The 22,340-nt window shown below is 45.8% G+C and overlaps 2 protein-coding genes across 3 annotated transcripts in view; one reads left to right on the top strand and one right to left on the bottom strand.

Annotated features, from left to right (window-relative positions):
* The window catches only part of LOC139241202 (zinc finger protein 436-like), a 30,884-nt gene extending 17,867 nt beyond the window's left edge, over positions 1–13,017 (top strand). The window contains exon 2 of one of the 2 annotated variants that reach the window (XM_070869867.1): positions 6,613–13,017. The gene's annotated coding sequence lies outside the window, so the exon portion shown is untranslated. The remainder of the gene's footprint in view (positions 1–6,612) is intronic. The other variant, XM_070869868.1, reaches the window with a different exon arrangement.
* Positions 13,018–13,287: 270 nt separating this feature from the next.
* LOC139241199 (zinc finger protein 665-like) overlaps positions 13,288–22,340 on the bottom strand; it is a 131,832-nt gene continuing 122,779 nt past the window's right edge. Inside the window, exon 3 of the mRNA XM_070869856.1 lies at positions 13,288–15,981. Within this exon, the coding sequence (XP_070725957.1) occupies positions 15,390–15,981 (592 nt within the window). The 3' untranslated portion in view covers positions 13,288–15,389. The remainder of the gene's footprint in view (positions 15,982–22,340) is intronic.

The raw sequence follows: 22,340 nt of genomic DNA, 5'->3' as shown, positions 1-22,340 counted from the left end.
AAGTAGGTGGAGAATACCGAGGATTTTTTTAGGCGCGAAAAACGGGCGCCCCGCTCGGAGGGGCGCCCGTTTTTTTTCTTGTGGAAACTTGGGCCCAAAATGTCTGTACTTATCTGTAGAATAACTCCACGAGGCCTAGTGCTGTGCTTGAACTGCTGTGACCTTGGTCTCTTTATTGTCTGCAGAGTGCCTTCACCGTGTGGTGACCAGCCTTTTATACAGCTCCTGCCTGGGCCTCCCATCTAGTGGTACCAGCATAGTATATACACAGAGTATACATATATGACAACATTCCCCCCCTCCCCTCCACCCCAAAGTCTTTGATGCGAGTTAGTTACAGGTTCAGGTGATCCGGAACTCTGCGCTCCCTGGTTGATCGCCTGAGTGTCACTTCTGGCATGAGTACATTGGTTGGGCCACTGCTGTCTTGCAGCTGTTGGTCTGACTGGACTGTTGGAGATGGTGGGATCATCCTCGTGGTTGGCAGCTGGGCCGGTTGTTGACTGGGTGTGTGTAGGTGGATCGCTGAAGGTAAGGTCCTCTCCCAGTAGTTCCTGGTTACCTGTAAATCGCAATTTGGTCTGGTCTAAATGCTTTCTGAATGTTTGTCCGTTAAGCAGTTTGACAACAAACACTCTATTCCCCTCCTTGGTAAAAACAGTGCCAGCGACCTATTTGGGGCCATGACCGTGAGTCAGCATAAACACCATGTCGATTACAGTGATGTCACGTGATACAGTTGCGCGATCACGGTACGTATTTTGCCGATACGTACTGCGTTGTCAATAGTGTTTCTAACCCTAATCACTAACTCGTAAACCGAACATTGTATCGACTATCCCCAACCAATAACCACCGGCCCCAACCACTAACCCCTAAACCTACACCCAAACCCCAGTCTGTAACCAAGGATTATTGATGGGGATCAATGGAGGACCTAATGACATGATAAAGAAAGTATGTGAAACAATGATCTCGATTGAAGAAATAGTGCAAGAGATTAAATCAGCAAGACCCATCAAAATCAACAGTGGCAATTACAAAGATCAGAACATTTCAAAGGCCGTCACATGCAACATGTGTGGAAGAGTTTTTTAAAAATCAGATCCAAACTGGGATAACTGGTGCAGAAAATAACATTTAAAATCTTATCCAAGATAGTTCTATAAAGGGGTGGGTCACCAGAACTTCAGATGAGTGTAAAGTGAGACACTACAGTTGAGTCTATCACACCCACAAGCCATGTACACAAACGGAACAAGTTTGGGACTTGATGTGATAGGCAGTGAGACCATGTCTTCATTTGGATCTGCCCATCGCAGCGCGTGCCTACCTCGCTGACTCAACCTCCGCGGGGTCAGCGTGGGCACTGGATGCCTTGGAGTGGCCTACTGCAAGCCGCTTGGCCCCGCTACTTCATCTGTTGATGATGACGTGGCAGCAGGTACCACAGATGAAAACTCTGGGTCATCTTCCTCCTCCTCATATTCTTGTTCCTCACCCGTGGTGATGACCACCTACAGTGGTACAGGTGTTGGGGCAGGGGCCTCGGGAGTCTGGGTAGCTGCAAAACATAATTGAGGTTATTAGAAGAGAAGGGTAGACATGAGAATGCTTGCACTGCGCTGGCATATGTTCGAAGAGCAACACTACTGCAAAAAATGTGAACAAGAGACGTTACATATGATTAACCTGAGAGTACAGAAGCTGCATGGATAACATTACATCATTCATATATTATAATGAAATGCCATTAAATTACTTTAAATTACCACAGCTTTACTACTGCTTTACACATTACTCACCTGGTGCAACAACAGGATCTGCACCACCACGGTTGGCAGAACGATTGTGGGTGACCACTAATACTGCAGCATGCTCCTCCAAGTCTGTGAGCGGGTGAAGCTCAGCAGGCCCTCCTCCAGTCCGTCTCTGCTCTGCATGATTCTTGGGTATCTTCCTCTGTAAACCTGACATGAGCATAGCTTAAGCTAATTGACAAGTACTATTACAGAAACACAACAGATATTGTCACCCCACATTCTATTCATCCGTAACTTAACGTTATAGGCTAATACATTTTGTACCCACAATGGATATAACATCTACGTTCAGAGAAAATATTTAACAAGATCGTGTTTAGGAACTATTGCTTGACACCAAACATCTCGTGTACAATCTCCAGGAAAGGTCCCATCCACGGGCCGTGCCATTCGGCGTCTGAGGGGAGGTTATTTGAATTGATGGAGGTCGCCCAGGGGGCGGGGGAAGAGAAAATCAGGACCGCTGGTGAGCTCGGCAATGACAGGACTGTAATGGGAGGGGGCACCGTGTCCATGTGCTGTGCTCGGAGACCTCCGTGTGGCCGGAGCTAATGTCCTAAAGTATCCCAGGGCAGACAGTGAGCCAGGGCAGCTCTCCCCCAGTCCAGGTTGGATCATTGTGTGAGTGACAGCAGCTGGAGAGAATGACACAGTCTGGGTGAAGGTGACCAGACCCCTCAGTGCTCAGTCCACCAACGTAACCGAAAAGGAGATGGTGCCCAAGTTAAAGACTTGCTCACAGCACACAAAAATTCTCCTAAACTAACGCGATAGAAATGCCGAATGTTTGCGGTTTGTCTGTTTCCAGTCATTCCTTTAAATAATAATTAATACTGAGCAAAATTGGACTTAAAGGTGGAGGTTCCGACCCCAGTGCAAATCTTAACGGAGAAGCTACCCAAGATTACCCGGCTTAATTACAATCGGCAGATTTACATTCTAATTCATTCAGTGGATCATTACAATTTAAAATAAAACAATTTAATACTTACTTTTGCTGAAGCAACCAGGCTGTTCCACCTCTTGCGGCACTGATCTGCCTCACGCCTATCGTGGGCCACAGAAGAAACGGCGGTGATATCGCCCCATATTTTTTGATAAGTCCGGGGGGGAGGGGGAGGTTACCCACGCACACCCCAGGTTAATTGTCCTCACCTATTCTCCACCTCATTAACGAGGGCCTCATTCGCCTCATCCGAGAAGGCTTTCGCTCTCCTTCTCGCTGACAGTTCCTCCTGCTGCATACTCGTATCACTAGACATCTTTCAAGGTATCAGACTGCTTGCTTTCTCTCTTCTTCTCTCTCTCCCTCTCTTTCACTCTTCTGAGTATGCGCACATGACCCCTGAACTCCCGAATCGCGGGAAAACGTCTGCTAAAAAAAAAAAGCCCATGTGCAGAACACCCGCTGCTATGGACGCCAGCCTTGCATGACTGAATACATCGCTAAGGTCCATTTCACATTGCTAAGGCTGTTGCCCAAAATATAAAGGCGAAACTAACACTTTTTAAAATGGGCTATATTCCAGCGATCATGAAAAATAAAAAAACACTGAGGCCAGAAATATCGCCCATTTTCGGGCGATGGCGATCATAGTGGAAAGTCTAGCACTTAGTTTTTTTCATGGAAAAAGCAAATATTCGACAGTGTTTGAAAAAAGCTGATTTATTTCATATTTATCCAGAATATTAAACTCAAGCCCAGTTTATAGGGGTTATTAACATCAGCAGAAATAAAGCATGATGGCTACAGTGAACATGATTCAGTCCTGGATTTGATTACTTCTTAGGTGATCCCTCATATCGAGGATGACTTGCTTCCCCACCAAAAAGGGATGAGTTCACAGGTGTTTCAATGATGGACCTGACATTCCAGGTCCCGAACTCCATATTGAAGGGTGGAAGATGCTGTGCGTGGATTTTATTAATGTGTGGTGGCCGTTGCACACCAGCCACCACAGGGCTTGACAGAACTAGGTCTTGTTCCAGTGGCAAATGGAAACCAGCTCTGCTGCACGGACCTAGTGCACACACATAGCGCAGTGTGGGCTAGGCCGTGCTGCCCCTTGGCCATCGTCTCTTCTGGGCCCAGAACTCACGCCTCTCCTGGGCCCCGATCATGTCGTTCTACAATCTCTTGCTGCTTCTTCGCCCGACCTCGCGCTCCTGCTGTACCTGCCCACGGTCCAATCAGCGACCTTGATTTTGGTGACATCCAATCCAGTTGCCTTTCTCCAAGTTGTCGCCCTCCTGCACCAGCTCGCGCTGCTCCCTGAAGTGGCCTCCATGTTCCAGACCGCCGCACCTCCGCTCCTTTTATGGCCCCGACCTGCGGCCGGTGGTTTCTCGCAGGTCGGGGGCTCCATGCTGCCGTGATTAACCGCAGCAATAACAGCAGAATCCAACCACTGTAGTTAGTTGTGAACTCGCTGGTGTCTGAGCGGAGTGCATGACTGAGCGAATCTCTTCCCACTCTGAGCCGGTGAACAGCCTCTCCCCAGTGTGAGTACGTGGTGAGTCAGCAGATCCTTTGTGCTTTTAAAGTTCTTCACACAGTCAGAAAATTTAAATAATCTCTTAACAGTGTGAACAAGTCGGTGTGTCGGAGGTTACCCACACTCAATGTAGGTGAACAGTCTCTCCCCAGTGTGAACTCGCTGGTGTGTCAGCAGCTTGGATAACTGAGTGAATCCCTTCCCACACATGGAGCATGTGAACAGCTTCTCCCCGGTGTGAATGCATCAATGAATATCCAGCTGGGACGGGTAATTGAATCCCTTCCCACAATCCCCACATTTCCATGGTTTCTCTGTGGTGCAGGTGACCAGGTTGGACAATCAGTTGAAGCCTCGTTTTTTTCAGGCTGTGTAACTGGTTCAAGCTCTTTCCACAGGCAGTGTGTAAGAATAAATGTGTTTATTAATGATGAACATTGATTCTATGTATGTAGAAATGTTAAAAGTGTAGATTATACGGTAAGGCCTGTTTGTGTTGAAACAAATTGGAAGCCCACAGGTTGCCAGCATAAGCTGAGTTTTGAAACAAAAGAAACAAAATTAAATTTTCCAACATTCCATGGACTCTGGATCAGTTCCGATGGACTGGAGGGTAGCTAATGTAACCCTACTTTTTAAAATAGGAGGGAAAAAGAAACCAGGGAATTATAGACCAGTTTGCCTGACATCGGTAATGGGGAAAATGCTGAAATCAATTATTTAAAGATGTAATTGCAGCGCATTTGGAAAGCAGTGACAGGATCAATCCAAGTCAGCATGGATTTATGAAAGGGAAATCATGCTTGACAAATCTTCTAAAATTGTTTGAGGATGTAATTAGTAGAGTGGATAAGGGAGAACCAGTGGATGTGGTGTATTTGGACTTTGAAAAGGCTATTGACAAGGTCCCACAAAAGTGATTAGTGTGCAAAATTAAAGCACATGGGATTGGGGGTAATGTATTGACGTGGATAGAGAACTGGTTGGCAGACAGAAAGCAAAGAGTAGGAATAAGCGGGTCCTTTTCAGAATGGCAGGCTAGTGGGGTACTGCAAGGTTCGGTGCTGGGACCCCAGCTATTTACAATATATATTAATGATTTAGATGAAGGAATTGAATGTAATATCTCCAAGTTTGCAGATGACACTAAGCTGGGTGGCAGTGTGAGCTGTGAGGAGGATGCTAAGAGGCTGCAGGGTGAATTGGACATGTTAGGTGAGTGGGCAAATGCATGGCAGATACAGTATAATGTGGATAAGTGTGAGGTTGTCCACTTTGGTGGCAAAAACAGGAAGGTATATTATGATCTGAATGGTGACAGATTAGTAAAAGGGGAGGTGCAACGAGATCTGAGTGTCATGGTACATCAGTCATTGATAGTAGGCATGCAGGTACAGCAGGCAGTAAAGAAAGCAAATGGCACGTTGGCCTTCATAGCGAGGGGATTTGAGTGTAGGAGCAGGGAGGTCTTGCTGCCATTGTACAGGGCCTTGGTGAGACCACACCTTGAGTATTGTGTGCAATTTTGGTCTCCTAATCTGAGGAAGGACATTTTTGATATTGAAAGGAGTGCAGCGAAGGTTCACCAGACTGATTCCCGGGATGGCAGGACTGACATATGAAGAAAGACTGGATCGACCAGGCTTATATTCACTGGAATTTAGAAGAATGAGAGGGGATCGCATAGAATCATATAAAATTCTGACGGGATTGGACAGGTTAGATGCAGGAAGAATGTTCCTGATGATGGGGAAGTCCAGAACCAGGGATCACAGTCTCAGGATAAGGGGTAAGCCATCTAGGACCGAGATGAGGAGAAATGTTTTCACCCAGAGAATTGTGAACCTGTGGAATTCTCTACCACAGAAAGTTGTTGAGTCCAGTTCATTGGATATAGTCAAAGGGAGTTAGATGTGGCCCTTATGGCTAAAGGGATCAGGGGTTACGGAGAGAAGGCAGAACTGAAGTACTGAAGTTGCATGATCAGCCATGATCTTATTGAATGGTGGTGCAGGCTCGAAGGGCCGAATGGCCTGCTCCTGCACCTATTTTCTATGTTTCTATGAAAGCCCCCACAGGTTGCCACATGGCTTGTGTGTATTGTGTTAATGGAAAAGCAATTAACCTAATAAAGAGATGGCTGAGCTAGTATAGACAGCCACATGTGTGAGGGGAGCCAATAAGGAACTGCCCTGGAACCAAGGTCCAATCCGGAGGTTTTTTGAGGAACAATGGCTTTGAGAAGTATAAAGAACTCAGGCAAAGACTTTTTTCTCTCTCTCTTGGACACACAGCACGAGACATCCCTTTTAAGACCAGCTGCAACAGCAAGCCGTGAGTTCAAACCAAAGGGAAGTAATGTATATCGTTTGTTATTGTAGCTCTGTTATAACATAATTGATGACTCATAATAATGTACATGTGTGTGTGTTTTTAATAAACTGTTCCAATTGTTTTGAAAGAATCGTCTCACTGTCAAATTTAAGCCCAGAGATTTAGGAATCTTACAATTGATGGAGAATGTGGGCATCTGACGAGACAGCTTTTTGATGATTCTTTTGAACAATTGGAAATCTCGGGAGTTGTGATTCTAATCTGTGTTGCGAGTATAATTGAAATGATTAAACGGATCAGGAGAAATTGTCTCTTTAAAAAGTAGAGCGGTCGTCTCGATAGTTGTAACTGTTTAAATGGGGTGGGTTGGAGCTGTTTAAGTGGGGACCCACCAGGAGTTATATTCAAAAGACACAGGATAAAGGGATCGGTCATGGACAGAAAGCCAACAATAAAAAGTAATGTTGAGCAATTTATCAGGAAAAGTTGTCCAAAAAGCTCCCGATACAAGATGTAGAAGAGTTAAAGGCACAGGCACGGCATGAGGTTAGACGTGCGTCATTTGGGTAGATGGTGAAACTTATCCAGGAGAGGGTAGATAAGGGAGAGATACGGCCAAAACGGGCAAACAGTCTCGTGACATTCAGCGCATTTTATTGTGCCAGAAGAGATGAGGAATTAATGAGGCAAGATGCTAAAGTGATACAAGATTTGAAAGAATTGCAAGTAAAAGAGATTCAAATAAAAGAGAGATGGAAGGTATAAAACAACAAAAGGAAGAAGGCCTCCAACTTGTGAAGCAGTTAAAAGAGGGAAAAATACAGCATTTAAGACAAGAAATGGGCTAATCAAACCACAGTATTAAGCAATTAGAAAGAGGGGCCCAACAGGCAGCTTCACTGCTACAGCAATAAAACCTTTCAAACTTAAATGCCACCGCAGCTGTTGAAACAAATGAAAACAAATTAGAATTTAAAAAAATATAAATTGGAAAACTTGAGGCTCCAGCAAGAGATAGAAGATGGTAGGGGCACATTAAGGGAAGTCATTAAGAAGCCACATAGGGAGGCAGATTACTCCCAGTGCCAACTAGAAATAGCGAGGCTAAAAAGTAAGTTGGGGGAGCAGCAGGCCCTGGTATCCGCAGTAACACGGGGAGAGATAACAGACAGCAGAAGGGGACAAGGGGAGACAGATCGGGAAGAGGAAGGAAGTCAGTATAATTCCCAGGAGGGTGGTGCCGGATGGGATACCTTGGAGACACAAGAGCCAACTGTAGCCATAGTAATCACTTCTTTACGACGTAATACGCACGGTCGCATCACCAGTAACCATACCGACTCATGGCTTATATCCGGTGCTGACGCCATGGCATGTAGCCACGAGTTGGGGCCCATTAATGATGGGGATGACCCACTGGAAGTTAATAGGAGGTGGGCAAATTTCAGGAGGGGTCACCCCGAGTTGGAAGAGAGAGACTTAACACGAGTCCTCTTCTTGGCCTGTTCCACTTCCCGAAAAGATAATCTGCCAGAAGCAGTCCTCCAGCCTGTCGCAGCGGCCGATGCACTCATGACCGAGATCCTGAACCATTTAGGGATCTGAAACTGGAACTTAGTGGCTCTGCTTAATCAGACCAAGCAGCACCCAGAAGAGGACCCCTAGAGCCTTCAGTAATCGCCTGTACGATATCTATCAATGCACGCAGAACCAGGCACCCGCAAATGCTACAGCAGGAAAGAATCAGGAACAATTTAAATCTATGTTCCTGACCCAACTCCACCCTTTAGTTAAAACCACCCTGCGAATAGCCATGAGGCCCACCAATCAGTGGACAGATATAGAGACCAGCGCTCAAAGAGCCTGGGAGATGGTAAAAGACCAGTTAAAGGTGAAGTCACCACCCACTGCAAATAAACCAGTGTCAATGGTTGAGGGATCTCGAAACCACCCCTTTAAGGGACAGTGCTTTAATTGTAAAAAGGTAGGCCATCTAGCAAAAGACTGCAGCAAACCCAGGCCAGCACCGAACCATGATGCAACACATAGATACCTCCTGAGTAATGAATCCAAGCCCTCTAGGACAGATCAACGATTGGATCAATTGATAACTTTTATACAAACCCAAATTGCCACGGGGAGGATGCAAAATCATTTACCGCTGCACGCAATTGCCGATGCACTCATTAGAGAGATCCATTCCAGGATCGACTCTATAACAGGGTTTGGTCCCCAAACATTGGTCGGAAGTGGGGTTCTGGCGTGATGATAGTGGAAGACCAGTAGTCATTGTTGTCTTTAAAGGGGGCAGACAGCAGATTATGCTTATCGATACTGGCTCAGACTTTACCATCATCCACATCCCATACCCTGAACACCATGCGGTCACGGGCAAAAGTTATATGACCCTTAAAGGGTTTAATGGTGATACAACCACCGTGTATACAGGGAAGGCCACTGAACTTCAGTTGGGAGGTCTCACCTGTAAGGTCCCAGCACCTATGCTGATGACCATCCCCGACGGAAGGGGAATTTTAGGGACTGATGTGTTGGATCAGTATGGCACGGTGATAGATTATAATCAGGACTGTGTTTGGATGGGATTGAGAGATAAGACAGGAGTAATGGAAATTTCAGATGCTCACTCAGTTTTTGCTATTAAAAAGCCATCTGAGTATGACACTCCAGGGAGCGAAAATGAAGCTGTGTCGAAACTAATTCAGGAACACCTAGCGGTGTTTGCCACGTGCAAGCATGACTGTGGAAAATGGCAGGCGAGGAATCTATTGAGGGATCCCCCCCCCCCCACTCATTCACTCAACAGTACCCCATCACAAGGGAGAGTCACCCTTACATCCGAGACACCATAAAATCCCTAGTCAAGCAGGGTGTTCTTGGGACAGGCACTTTCATGACAAATTCATCCACATGGTCGGTTAAAAAGCCTGATAGCAGCTGGTGACTGACTATTGATTACAGAAAGTTAAATTCTATAACACCAGCCTGCTCACCGGTAGTAAGAGAAACTCTTACCATATTATCTCAAATTCCTGCTGGTTCTAAGTACTTCTCGACCCTCGACATTGCCAATGGATTCTGGAGTATCTCTGTTAAAGGGGAAAACCACTACAAATTTGCGCTCACATTTGAGGACCAGATAGACACCTGGACATGCTTGCCTCAGGGGTTCCACAATGCCCCCACGATATTCCACAAAAGAATGGCTGCAATTTCTCCCACCCTACCTGCTTGCTGCAGTATATAGACGACCTACTGCTGGAAACCAACAGCATGGAGTGGCATCTGTCCCTTTTGCATGAACTTTTGACATTGTTGGCTCAGGCGGGACTAAAGGTGAATCCCCGTAAGGCTCAATTAGTAAAAGAACGGGTCACCTTTCTAGGAGTATCCATTTCTCCAGAGGGATCATCCCCCGACTCTCACAAGGTGGAGATAATACAGCGACTGCCATTACCCACTTCCAAAACAGCCCTACGATCATTCTTGGGTTTGATGGGTATCAAAGGAACTTTATCCTAGGCTTTGCAGAGTGTGTAAAGCCCCTGTATGATTTAATAAAACTGCAGGGTGATGACATAGCCCAGCATAGACTGATGCCCACACCCAGTCCATGGCTAAATTAAAAACTGCAGTGATACAGGCCGCATGTCTGATCCCTCCTGATCCCACGCAGCCCTTCCATTTGGAGGTCGGGGCCACAGAGCAAAGCCTCACTGTAGTTCTGTGTCCAATGCGAGCTAATCGACTACAGTCCATTGCATATGCATCTCGAATCCTGCAGGGGGCAGAAAAGACGTATATCACAGGCGAGCGCCACCTACTGGCCGTCTTTTGGTCGGTACATCACTTTACCTTTAGTACTGGGTTACAGACTACAATCCTGCACAGTGGACACACACCTCTGATACTGATGAAACCTGGAGATTCACTAGTTTCCTCGCAGCGCCTCAGCAAATGGATATTGGAATTTATGGAAAGAGACACTGATACCCACCACCTTCCTGCCACAATTTCTGATCTATGAGGGGGACCCGCATGAATGTCCGTTACTCCTGATTAACTTTGAGACCCATCCTGTGCAGAAAGAGCCCATAAAGGGTGCCCCAGATGTCTGCATCGATGGGTCCTCATATCACATTGAAGGATCCCCTCATACCGGGTATGCTGTGGTATTGCCAAAAAGAACCATCCAGTGAAGATGCAACAGACATTCTTCACAATATCGACACACTTCTAACTGCTGTAAAGGAGACCTCAGATAGGCCCGTGAATATTTGGTCTGATAGTGTCTATGCTATAAACACCATGCTCTCCCTGCCCCTATACCACAAAAATGACTATTGTACGATAGATGGTAAGGCCCTGGTCAATGGGCTCTGGTTACGCCTGCTCTGGTCATACCTTAAACAGCGTTCCCAGCCCTGCTTCATAGGAAAGGTAGCAACCCATAGGAAGGGAGGTCCACATAGTGAGGGAAATTCCAGAGCAGCCAAGGATGCTGCGCTTGATGCAGAGATAGAGGGTATAGTTGTTGAGCCCTGTAATGGTGTTAGCAAGGCGCCCTCCAACAGATCACCTAGATTTAAAATCCCTGCAGCAGCAATACTGGTCATATGCTGTTGTAAGCGCCTGGCACGAGGAAGGCAGACCCCTTCCTCAAACAACAGCCTGGGCTCCCAATACCATACTAGCTACTGCCCCTGACTCATGAGCAGTTGCTGATGTTCAAAAGAAAGCCAAACGCCTGCCCGGTGGTGTGTGTTCCCACACCAAACTGCTTTCCCTCCCACTCCCACCCCACAGCAGGGCACTATTTGGCCCTGGTAACCTTCTACAAGGTAGCAGCCACAGCTTGGTGGCCTTCCATGAGGGAAACAATCAACCAATACATGGCACGATGCCTACCGTGCCTGCAACCAATCCTTCCGCATGCACTAACTGAGCCTTGCTTCAAAGCGCACCCCCACCTCAAGGGCCATGGACTCACCTCCAGATAGACTTCATTGGGCCACTTCCACAGGCGCAAGGAAATTTTCAGCATGCCCTAGTGGTGGTGTATCAATTCACTAAATGGTCAAAGCATTCCCCTGCTGCTCACCGCAGCCAAAACACTATTGAATCATGTGTTTTGTAGGTGGGCAGTACCAGTACAAGTGGACAGCGATCAAGGTTCACACTTTACCAGTAAAATTTTTACCCACCTGTAGGAAATGTTGGGGATAAACCACAAATTACATATTGCTCACCACCCCCCAGTCGTCCGGAGGGGTCGAAAGAGGGAACAGGACCCTCAAGTTAATGTTAAAAAAATTGTGCATGGACCACCCCACTCAATGGGCTAACATGCTACCAGTGTGCTTAATGGCAATGAGGTCCATACCTCATAGAACAACAGGGGTCTCCCCATATCAGGCCATGACGGGGAGGCTCATGAGAACACCAGGCCAGCTAACACTAACAGGGATGAGTCCCCTGACAATGAAAACATGTAGTTCCAAGTGGCTGGAACAAGTGGTAGATCACACCGATCAATCGATTTGTGGCCACCAAATTGGGTCAGTCAAGAAGACAAATTAAAAGGTACCTTGACAAGAAAGTACGTCCCTTTGAATACGAGATTGGAGACTCGGTAATGATTCCAAGTTATAGGAAAAAGGAGCTGCCTTTGAGCCCAGGTGGTGGGGACCGCATAAGATTATAGACCGATTGAACCCCGCGGTTTATTTGATTCAGTTACCGGGGGAAAACGGTGTTAAGTACAAGAAGTGGTTTCACATTAATCAGTTAAAAACTGCCAAAGAGTAAATACTGCACTGATCTTGTTTCCCACAGATCCTCACCATTGTCAGGACGATACTGACCATGACCGAAGCCGAGGGAAGATGGAGAAGCGGGAGCTGCAGCATGACTCACAAACATCATCAATCGTCAATGTGCTTCGAGAAGCGACGGTGCACTGAAGATACGAAAAGGGGAGAGACTCCGCTGGAGATGTTAATGGACTATAGTAAATCTCCTACATGGCCTACACCTTACGAGGTGGGGACCAAGTCAGGCCATCCGCCTTTCTCTCTCTCCCTCTCAATGTCTATGATATGTGACCCCTGAGGAGATAAACCATATGAGGGGTCAACAAGGATATTTCCACCTCAAGGTGGGGAGTTTGTAAGAATAAAAGTGTTTATTAATGATTATGTATTGAATAACCAGCCAGCCAAAGGGAAGTACTATATATCGTTTGTTATTATAAACTCATTGTAGCTCTGATATAACATAATTGATGACTATTGATAATGTGCATGTGTGTGTGTGTTTAATAAACTGTTCCAATTGTTTTGAAAGAATCATCTCACTGTCAAATTTAAGCCCAGAGATTTGGAATCTTACAAATGCACTAGAACACTCTCACTCGGGTGTGTGTGTCTCGGTGCTTTTCCAGTCACACTGATGTTTGAAATCTTTTCCCAGACAGAACAAACAAACATTTCTCCTTGCACATTCAAAGGTCGATGATATTCATGTCCTGAGGAATCGACTGACTACGTCAGATCTTGATGTGATGTTTGGTTTGATTTTAGCTAATACTATGTTTAATTAATGAGCAGGTTCGAGAGTCGAGTGTCAGCAACTTTAATACCTTATTAAGAAATGTAAGATGAGCAGATTCTCTCTCCTCCACCGTAACTGATAATGACCCTTCAATCAGAGTAAACTTGCAAGTCCCGCGTGTCCACAGTAACTGACACCAGGTCAGCCCGCTGGATGGAACCTCGGGCGCCCTGAGCTTGATCTCCGGTGTCTCCCATCCCGACTGCCCCCTTACATCAGTCTCCCCTCACTTTTATACCCTGCACTGATCCACCTCTGGCACCGGACTCTTCTTTGTCTTCTCTGCTGGGTTTGAGCAGGAAGTGAGGAAAAGACAGCAGTTACTTTTCTTCAGTAATTTTCTCATTATCCCTAAACTCCCCTGCCTGCTATTAGTTGTTATTTCTTATAGTTTCACAATTTTAGATCTAAACATCACATATTATAATCTAATCTATTGTGTTACTCACTCTGGTTTAAGTTTATATTGTGGTTACTAACAGACAAACCCTGTTCTTTCCCTAATCAGATTACAGATTCCAACAGTGGGCTCAGTGAATGGAATGTCTTATCAGTGTTGCCATGGCGACCTGTCTGCAGTGAATCGATTGTTTGAGTTTCTAACTCAGACTAAACTTATTTTTCCCATGATGCACATTATATCAGCCAGTTTATGTCAATGTGTTTTAGCCATGTTATGTTAATATGTCTAAAACCTACAAGGGGTTCAGTTACAGAAATCTATAAAAGTAGGAGGACAAGTTGATCATGTGGTTGTAAGGCACATGGGGTCCAAGGTTATATAAATAGGGGTGTGGAGTACAAAAGGGCAGAGGTCATGTAAACCTATACTAATCATTGGTTAGGCTGCAGTTTGAATATTGTGTCAGGTTTTGGGGATCTTACACCAGGAAGGATGTCGAGGCCATGGAGAGGGTGCAGAGAGATTCACTGAGACGATACCAGGGAAGAGAGGCTTTAGTTATCAGGGGAGATTGGAGAAACTGGGGCTCTTTTCATTAGAACAAAGGGTAATTGTTCAAAATTTGATCAGGTTAATGAGGAAAAACTATTTGTAACTCGAGGGCATCAAATTCAAATCATCACCAAAAGGCTCAGACCCAGGGGTGAACTATTGAGTACACTGTACAACAATGTTCGGGACACTCACTGTCTCTCCGCATCTGTGTCCAGGGGAGCAACTGATGGGCTTCTATCTTTGGGTTAAATGATGTTCTCATTGAGGTGATGGATGTCAGTGCTGGGGAATGGGGTATTCTGAGCACCTAGTATCTGCCTAAAGCACTCTGCAGTCAGGTACAGCACGGGTTACACACAGAGTAAAGCTGTCCCATCAAACACTCCCAGGGCAGGTACATGGACATGTTACCAATACCTTCTCTGGATACCAAGGCTAGGAGAGGCACTCGAAGGTATGGGGAGCTGGGGTTTGTCCATGAGAATAACCAAAGGTATGAGAACTAAAATAATCGAGTAATGATCGGGTGTCAGTCGTGGCTCAGCGGTAGCAGTTTTGTCTGAGTCAGAAGGTTGTGGGTTCAAGTCCACCTGTGGAGACTTGAGCACAAAATCTAGGCTGACATTCCAATGCAGTACTGAGGGATTGCTGCCCTGTCAGTGTTGCCATCTTTTGGATGAATCGCTGAACCGAGGCCCCATCAGCCCTTAACCAACATCACTAAAACAGATTATCTGGCCAGTATCACATTGCTGTTCGTGGCAGCTTGCTGTGTGCAAATTGTCTGCCGCATTTCCTACATTGCAACAGTGAATGCATTTCAAATGTACTTTGATGTTGTTGTACTTCATTGGCTGTAAAGCACTTTGGGACATCCTGAGGTCATGTGAAGTGCTACATAAGGACAGATCTTTGTTAAATGAAGGAGAAAAGTTCCAAAAAAGGAACAGTCGGTAAAAGGAGAACAATTAGTCTCCCCTTATATTGGAGAAATCAAGGAATCGATACACTGTGTGTTTGAACCAAAGCTGATTTGTCAGATATCCAGAAAATTAAATTCCAGCCCAGTTACAGCAAAAACACAGCCCAATTGTCAGAATGAACACGGTTCAGTCCCGATGTGATTCACAGCAGAATCCAACCCTGCAATCACTTGTGAACTCGCTGGTGTGTCAGCAGGCTGGATGAACAAGTGAATTCCTTCCCATACACGGAGCAGGTGAACGGCCTCTCCCCAGTGTGAGTGCGTTGGTGTTTCATCAGATCACTTCTGCTTTTAAAGCTCTTCTCACAGTCAGAACATTTAAACGGTCTCTTATTGCTTTGAACAACTTGGTGTGTAGTGAGGTTGGATGAACAAGTGAATCCCTTCCCACACACGGACCAGGTGAATGGTCTCTCGTCAGAGTGAAAACGCAGGTGTCTCAGATGGTGAGATGATTTCATGAATCCTTTCCCACACATGGAGCAGACAAACGGTGTCTCTCTGGTGTGAACTTGCTTGTGATCAGTGAGGTGAGATGAACAAGTGAATCCCTTCCCACACAAGGAACAGATGAACGGTCTCTCCCCACTGTGAACTCGCTGGTGTTCAAAGAGGTTGGATGAAATAGTGAATCCCTTTCCACACACACAGCAAGCGAACGGCCTCTCTCCGGTGTGACTGCGATGGTGCATTTCCAACTCAGACGGGGATCTGAATACCTTCCCACAGTCCCCACATTCCCACTGTTTCTCCGTGGTGCGGGTGTCCTTGTGTCTCTCCAGGTTGGATGATCAGTTGAAGCCTTGTCCACACACACAACACGTGTACGGTTTCTCTCCGCTGTGCAATGTTTTTTCAGGCTGTGTAACTGGTTAAAGCTCTTTCCACAGTCAGTGCACTGGAACACTCTCACTTGGTGAAATCTGTTCCCACGGACAGGACAGAAAAACATTTCTTTGTCCACAGTCAAAGGCCGATGATATTCATGTTGCGGTGGATCGAGTGAGTGTCAGATCTTGGTGATGTTTGGTTCGAGTTTCCCATCTGCAAATCCTCCCCTTCTAATCCCCTGTAAAAAAGAGTTTACAAAAGTCATCACTGTAAGGACAGACTAGAAATTCAGAACAGTCAATTCTAGTTTCTTTGGTACACACATTCCTCTCTGGTGTCCCCACACCTGTAAATGCCTGTCCACACACTATCGCTATCCCCGTGCTGAAATCCAAACCCATTACATCATCGACAACATTTTTTCCTTCTTGCTGAAACTGCTGACTCTGGCTGGGTTCTAGTTAGGCCACAGCTAGAGTACTGTGTGCAGTTCTGGTCACCACATTACAGGAAAGATGTGATTGCACCAGAGAGAGTACAAAGATTTACGAAGATGTTGCCTGGAGCGGAAAATGTTATCTATGAGGACAGATTGGATAGGCTGGGGTTGTTTTCTTTGGAACGGAGGAGGTAGAGGGGAGACCTCATTTGAGGTGTATAAAATTATGAGGGACCTAGATAAGAGTGGATGGGAAGGACCTACTTCCCTTAGTCGAGGGGTCAATAACAGGGGGGAATAGATTTAAAGTAATTGGTCAAAGGTTTGAATGGGATTTGAGGAGAAGTTTTTTCACCCACAGGATGGTGAGAGTCTGGAACTCACTGCCTGAAAGGGCGGTAGAGGCAGAAACCCTCATAGCATTTAAAATTGCAAGAAATCTTGTTTATCCGGCTCGCTCGGGCATTTGGTAATTCCGGGTAAACTAATTTTCCGTTAGGGCGAGGTTACATTTTAAAGTTAAAACTTTAATGAATAAATGCAATCAGCTACAAGGCAGTTAGATAAGTATACAAAAGATGGACATTATGTACTTCCGCCGGACTGTAATCACGGAGGGACGAATGATGCACTGGGAGTGGCTGCAGGTGGCCTCGAAGAGGAGATTGTACTTGAGGGGCCGAGATAGAGTGGATAGAAAGGACCTATGTCCCTTAGCAGAATGGTCAATAACTCGGGGGGTGGGGGTGGGGGGCATAGAATTAAAGAAATTGGTTGAAGGATTAGAGGAGAGACCTAATTGAGGTGTATAAAATTATGAGGGCTTGGATAGAGTGGATAGTAAGGACCTATGTCCCTTAGCAGAGGGGTCAGCTGTGGCTCAGTGGGTAGCACTCACATCTCGGAGTCAGAAGGTTGTGGATTCAAGTCCCACTCCAGGGACTTGAGCACAGAAACTGTAGGCTGACAGTGCAGTACAGTGCTGAGGGAGTGCTGCACTGTCGGAGGAGCCGTCTTTCGGATGAGACATTCAACTCGTCTGCTCTCTCTCTCTCTAGTGGACGTAAAAGATCCCATGGCACTAATTCGATGTAGATCAGGTGAGTAATCTCCCGTGACCTGGCCAATATTTATCCCTCAACCACGTCGCTGTTTGTGGGAGCTTGCTGTGCGCAGATTGGCTGCCGCGTTTCCCACATTACGACAGTGACTACGCTCCAACAGAACTTCATTCCCTGTAAAGAGCTTTGAGACGTCCGGTGGCCGTGAGAGGCGCTATATAAATGTAAGTCTTATATCAATGTAAGCCAAGAGCTGTACAGTGGCAGTTGGTGAGAGGTGGGAGCAGTGTCGGAGCGGCCTATAAAAGGCCCAGCGGGAGCTCGAGAGTCAGCGGCAGTTGGTGAGAGGTGGGAGCAGCGTCGGAGCGGCCTATAAAAGGCCCAGCGGGAGCTCGAGAGTCAGCGGCAGTTGGTGTGAGGTGGGAGCAGTGTCGGAGCGGCCTATAAAAGGCGTACCGGTGCAGCTACAGCAGGAGAGAAAGAAAAAAAGAAGTAGAAAGGAATCAAAAGGTGACGTCACAGCCAATGGGGTAAGTGATTGGCTGGTGATTGGTGAGTAGCTTTTCTTTTTATTTTTATATCAGTAAGTAAACTGTAGCATTGTTATTACCAATTTAAGGGTATCTAAGGGTTAAGGCATGGCAGGAGAGATCGGTCACGTGATATGCTCCTCCTGTGCCATGTGGGAACTCAGGGACGCTTCCGGTGTCCCTTACAACTACATGTGTAAGAAGTGTATCCGCCTCCATCTCCTGATGGACCGCGTTGCAGAATTGGAGCTGAGGGTGGATTCACTCTGGAGCATCCACGATGCTGAGAATGACATAAGTGGCACCTGTAGTGAGTTGGTCTTACCGCATGAGAAGGATTCACAGCCAGCTAGGGAATGGAAGACCAGCAGGAAGAGTAGTACAAAGAAGGTAGTGCAGGGATCCCCTGTGGTCATCCCCCTGCAAAACAGATACACTGTTTTGAGTGCTGTTGAGAGAGATGACTCATTAGGGGAGAGCAACAGCAGCCAAGTTCATGGCACCGTGGCTGGCTCTGTTGTACAGGAGGGCATAAAAAAGAGTGGGAGAGCGAAAGTGATAGGGGATTCAATCATAAGGGGAATAGATAGGCGTTTCTGCGGCCGCAATCGAGAGTCCAGGATGGTATGTTGCCTCCCTGGTGCAAGGGTCAAGGATGTCTCCGAGCGAGTGCAGGACATTCTGAAAAGGGAGGGAGAACAGCCAGTTGTCGTGGTGCATATTGGTACCAACGACATAGGTAAAAAAAGGGATAAGGTCCTACGAGACGAATTTAAGGAGCTAGGAGTTAAATTAAAAAGTAGGACCTCAAAAGTAGTAATCTCGGGATTGCTACCAGTGCCACGTGCTAGTCAGAGTAGGAATCGCAGGATAGCACAGATGAATACGTGGCTTGAGGGATTCAAATTCGTGGGGCATTGGAACAGGTTCTGGGGGAGGTGGGACCATTACAAACCGGACGGTCTGCACTTGGGCAGGAACGGAACCAATGTCCTAGGGGGAGTGTTTGCTCGTGCTGTTGGTGAGGAGTTAAACTAATATGGCAGGGGGATGGGAACCAATACAGGTAGACAGAGGGAAACAAAAAGGAGACAAAATCAAAAGACAGAAAAGAGATGAGTAAAAGTGGAGGGCAGAGAAACCAAAGGCAAGAAACAAAAAGGACCACTGACTATAAAAGGGCTGCAGGAGGGGTAAAAACTAAAAATCATGGTTTAAAAACACTCTACCTAAATGCACGCAGCATTAGAAATAAAGTAAATGAATTGACGGCACAAATCATTACAAATGGGTATGATTTGGTGGCCATTACAGAGACATGGTTGCAAGGTGGCCAGGACTGGGAATTAAACGTACAGGGGTATCTGACGATTCGGAAAGATAGGCAGGAAGGGAAGGGAGGTGGGGTAGCTCTGTTAATAAGGGATGATATCAGGGCAGTTGTGAGGGATGATATTGGCTCCAATGAACAAAATGTTGAATCATTGTGGGTGGAGATTAGAGATAGTAAGGGGAAAAAGTCACTGGTCGGCGTAGTTTATAGGCCCCCAAATAATAACTTCATGGTGGGGCGGGCAATAATCAAGGGAATAATGGAGGCATGTGAAAAAGGAACAGCAGTAGTTATGGGAGATTTTAACCTACATATCGATTGGTCAAATCAAATCGCAGGGGGTAGCCTGGAGGAGGAATTCATAGAATGCATTCGGGATTGTTTCTTAGAACAGTATGTAACAGAGCCTACAAGGGAGCAAGCCATTTTGGATCTGGTCCTGTGTAACGAGACAGGAAAAATAAACGATCTCCTCGTAAAAGATCCTCTCGGAATGAGTGATCACAAAATGGTTGAATTTGTAATACAGATTGAGGATGAGAAAGTTGTGTCAGAAACGAGAGTACTATGCTTAAACAAAGGGGACTACAGTGGGATGAGGGCAGAGTTGGCTAAAGTAGACTGGAAACAAGGACTAAACGGTGGCACAATTGAGGAACAGTGGAGGACTTTTCATAATGCGCAACAAAAATATATTCCAGTGAAAAAGAAGGGCGGCAAGAGAAGAGATAACCAGCCGTGGGTAACCAAGGAAATAAAGGAAAGTATCAAATCAAAGACCAATGCGTATAAGGTGCCCAAGGTTAGTGGGAATCTAAAGGATTGGGAAAATTTTAAGCAACAGCAAAGAATGACTAAAAAAGCAATAAAGAAAGGGAAGATAGATTACGAAGGTAAATTTGCGCAAAACATAAAAACAGATAGTAAAAGCTTTTACAGATATATAAAATGGAAAAGAGTGACTAAAGTAAATGTTGGTCCCTTAGAAGATGAAAAGGGGGATTTAATAATGGGAAATGTGGAAATGGCTGAGACCTTAAACAATTATTTTGCTTCCGTCTTCACAGTGGTGTAAATGTAGATTCTTTTCTCTCAATTTGGTTCAGTAAAATTACTGAGTCGAATACCTCTTGTGCTTTGAACAAAGCAGTCTTTATTTTACCGGCCGGCAAGACTTATCAGACAGAAGATATTCTCCCAGCTATTCTGCCATGGCTTATACATTTTCATATATCCAGTTTATTTTACTGTCCTTAATTCCATATATTCCGTTCAGATATCCACAGTGGAAGACACAAAAACCATGCCAAAAATTGCTGGTCATAGGAATGTGGAAAGGGAGGACCTTGAGATGATCACTATCACTAGGGAGGTAGTGCTGGACGACTAATGCGATTGAAGGTAGACAAGTCCCCTGGTCCTGATGAAATGCATCCCAGGGTATTAAAAGAGATGGCGGAAATTATAGCAGATGCATTTGTTATAATCTATCAAAATTCTCTGGACTCTGGGGAGGTACCAGCGGATTGGAGAGCAGCTAATGTAACGCCTCTGTTTAAAAAAGGGGGCAGGCAAAAGGCAGGTAACTATAGGCCGGTTAGTTTAACATCTGTAGTGGGGAAAATGCTTGAAACTATTATTAAGGAAGAAATAGCGGGACATCTGGATAGGAATAGTGCAATCAAGCAGACGCAGCATGGATTCATGAAAGGGAAATCATGTTTAACTAACTTACTGGAATTCTTTGAGGATATAAGGAGCATGGTGGATAGAGGTGGACCGATGGATGTGGTGTATTTAGATTTCCAAAAGGCATTCGATAAGGTGCCACACAAAAGGTTACTGCAGAAGATAAAGGTACGCGGAGTCAGAGGAAATGTATTAGCATGGATAGAGAATTGGCTGGCGAACAGAAAGCAGAGAGTCGGGATAAATGGGTCCTTTTCCGGTTGGAAATCAGTGGTTAGTGGTGTGCCACAGGGATCAGTGCTGGGACCACAACTGTTTACAATATACATAGATGACCTAGAGGAGGGGACAGAGTGTAGTGCAACAAAATTTGCAGATGACACTAAGATTAGTGGGAAAGCGGGTTGTGTAGAGGACTCAGAGAGGCTGCAAGGAGATTTGGATAGGTTAAGCGAATGGGCTAAGGTTTGGCAGATGGAATACAATGTCGGAAAGTGTGAGGTCATCCATCTTGGGAAAAAAAACAGTAAAAGGGAATATTATTTGAATGGGGAGAAATTACAACATGCTGTGGTGCAGAGGGACCTGGGGGTCCTTCTGAATGAAACTCTTTTAGAGTCCTTGTGAATGAATCCCAAAAGGTTAGTTTGCAGGTGCAGCAGGTAATCAGGAAGGCAAATGGAATGTTGGCCTTCATTGCGAAAGGGATGGAGTACAAAAGCAGGGAGGTCTTGCTGCAACTGTATAAGGTATCGGTGAGGCCGCACCTGGAGTACTGCGTGCCGTTTTGGTCACCTTACTTAAGGAAGGATATACTAGCTTTGGAAGGGGTACAGAGACGATTCACTCGGCTGATTCCAGAAATGAGGGGGTTACCTTATGATGATAGATTGAGTAGACTGGGTCTTTATTCCTTGGAGTTCAGAAGGATGAGGGGTGATCTTATAGAAACATTTAAAATCATGAAAGGGATAAACAAGATAGAGGCAGAGAGGTTGTTTCCATTGGTGGGGGAGTCTAGAACTAGGGGGCACAGCTTCAAAATACGGATTAGCCAATTTAAAACCGAGTTGAGAAAGAATTTCTTCTCCCAGAGGGTTGTGAATCTGTGGAATTCTCTGCCCAAGGAAGCAGTTGAGGCTAGCTCATTGAATGTTTTCAAGTCAAAGATAGATAGATTTTTAACCAATGAGGGAATTAAGGGTTACGGGGAGAGGTCGGGTAAGTGGAGC

Source organism: Pristiophorus japonicus, assembly GCF_044704955.1.
Source record: "Pristiophorus japonicus isolate sPriJap1 chromosome 24 unlocalized genomic scaffold, sPriJap1.hap1 SUPER_24_unloc_1, whole genome shotgun sequence".
Classification (NCBI taxonomy): Eukaryota; Metazoa; Chordata; class Chondrichthyes; family Pristiophoridae; genus Pristiophorus; species Pristiophorus japonicus.
Note: the sequence above shows the minus strand (reverse complement) of the source record. Positions and strands in the feature narration are given on the sequence as shown.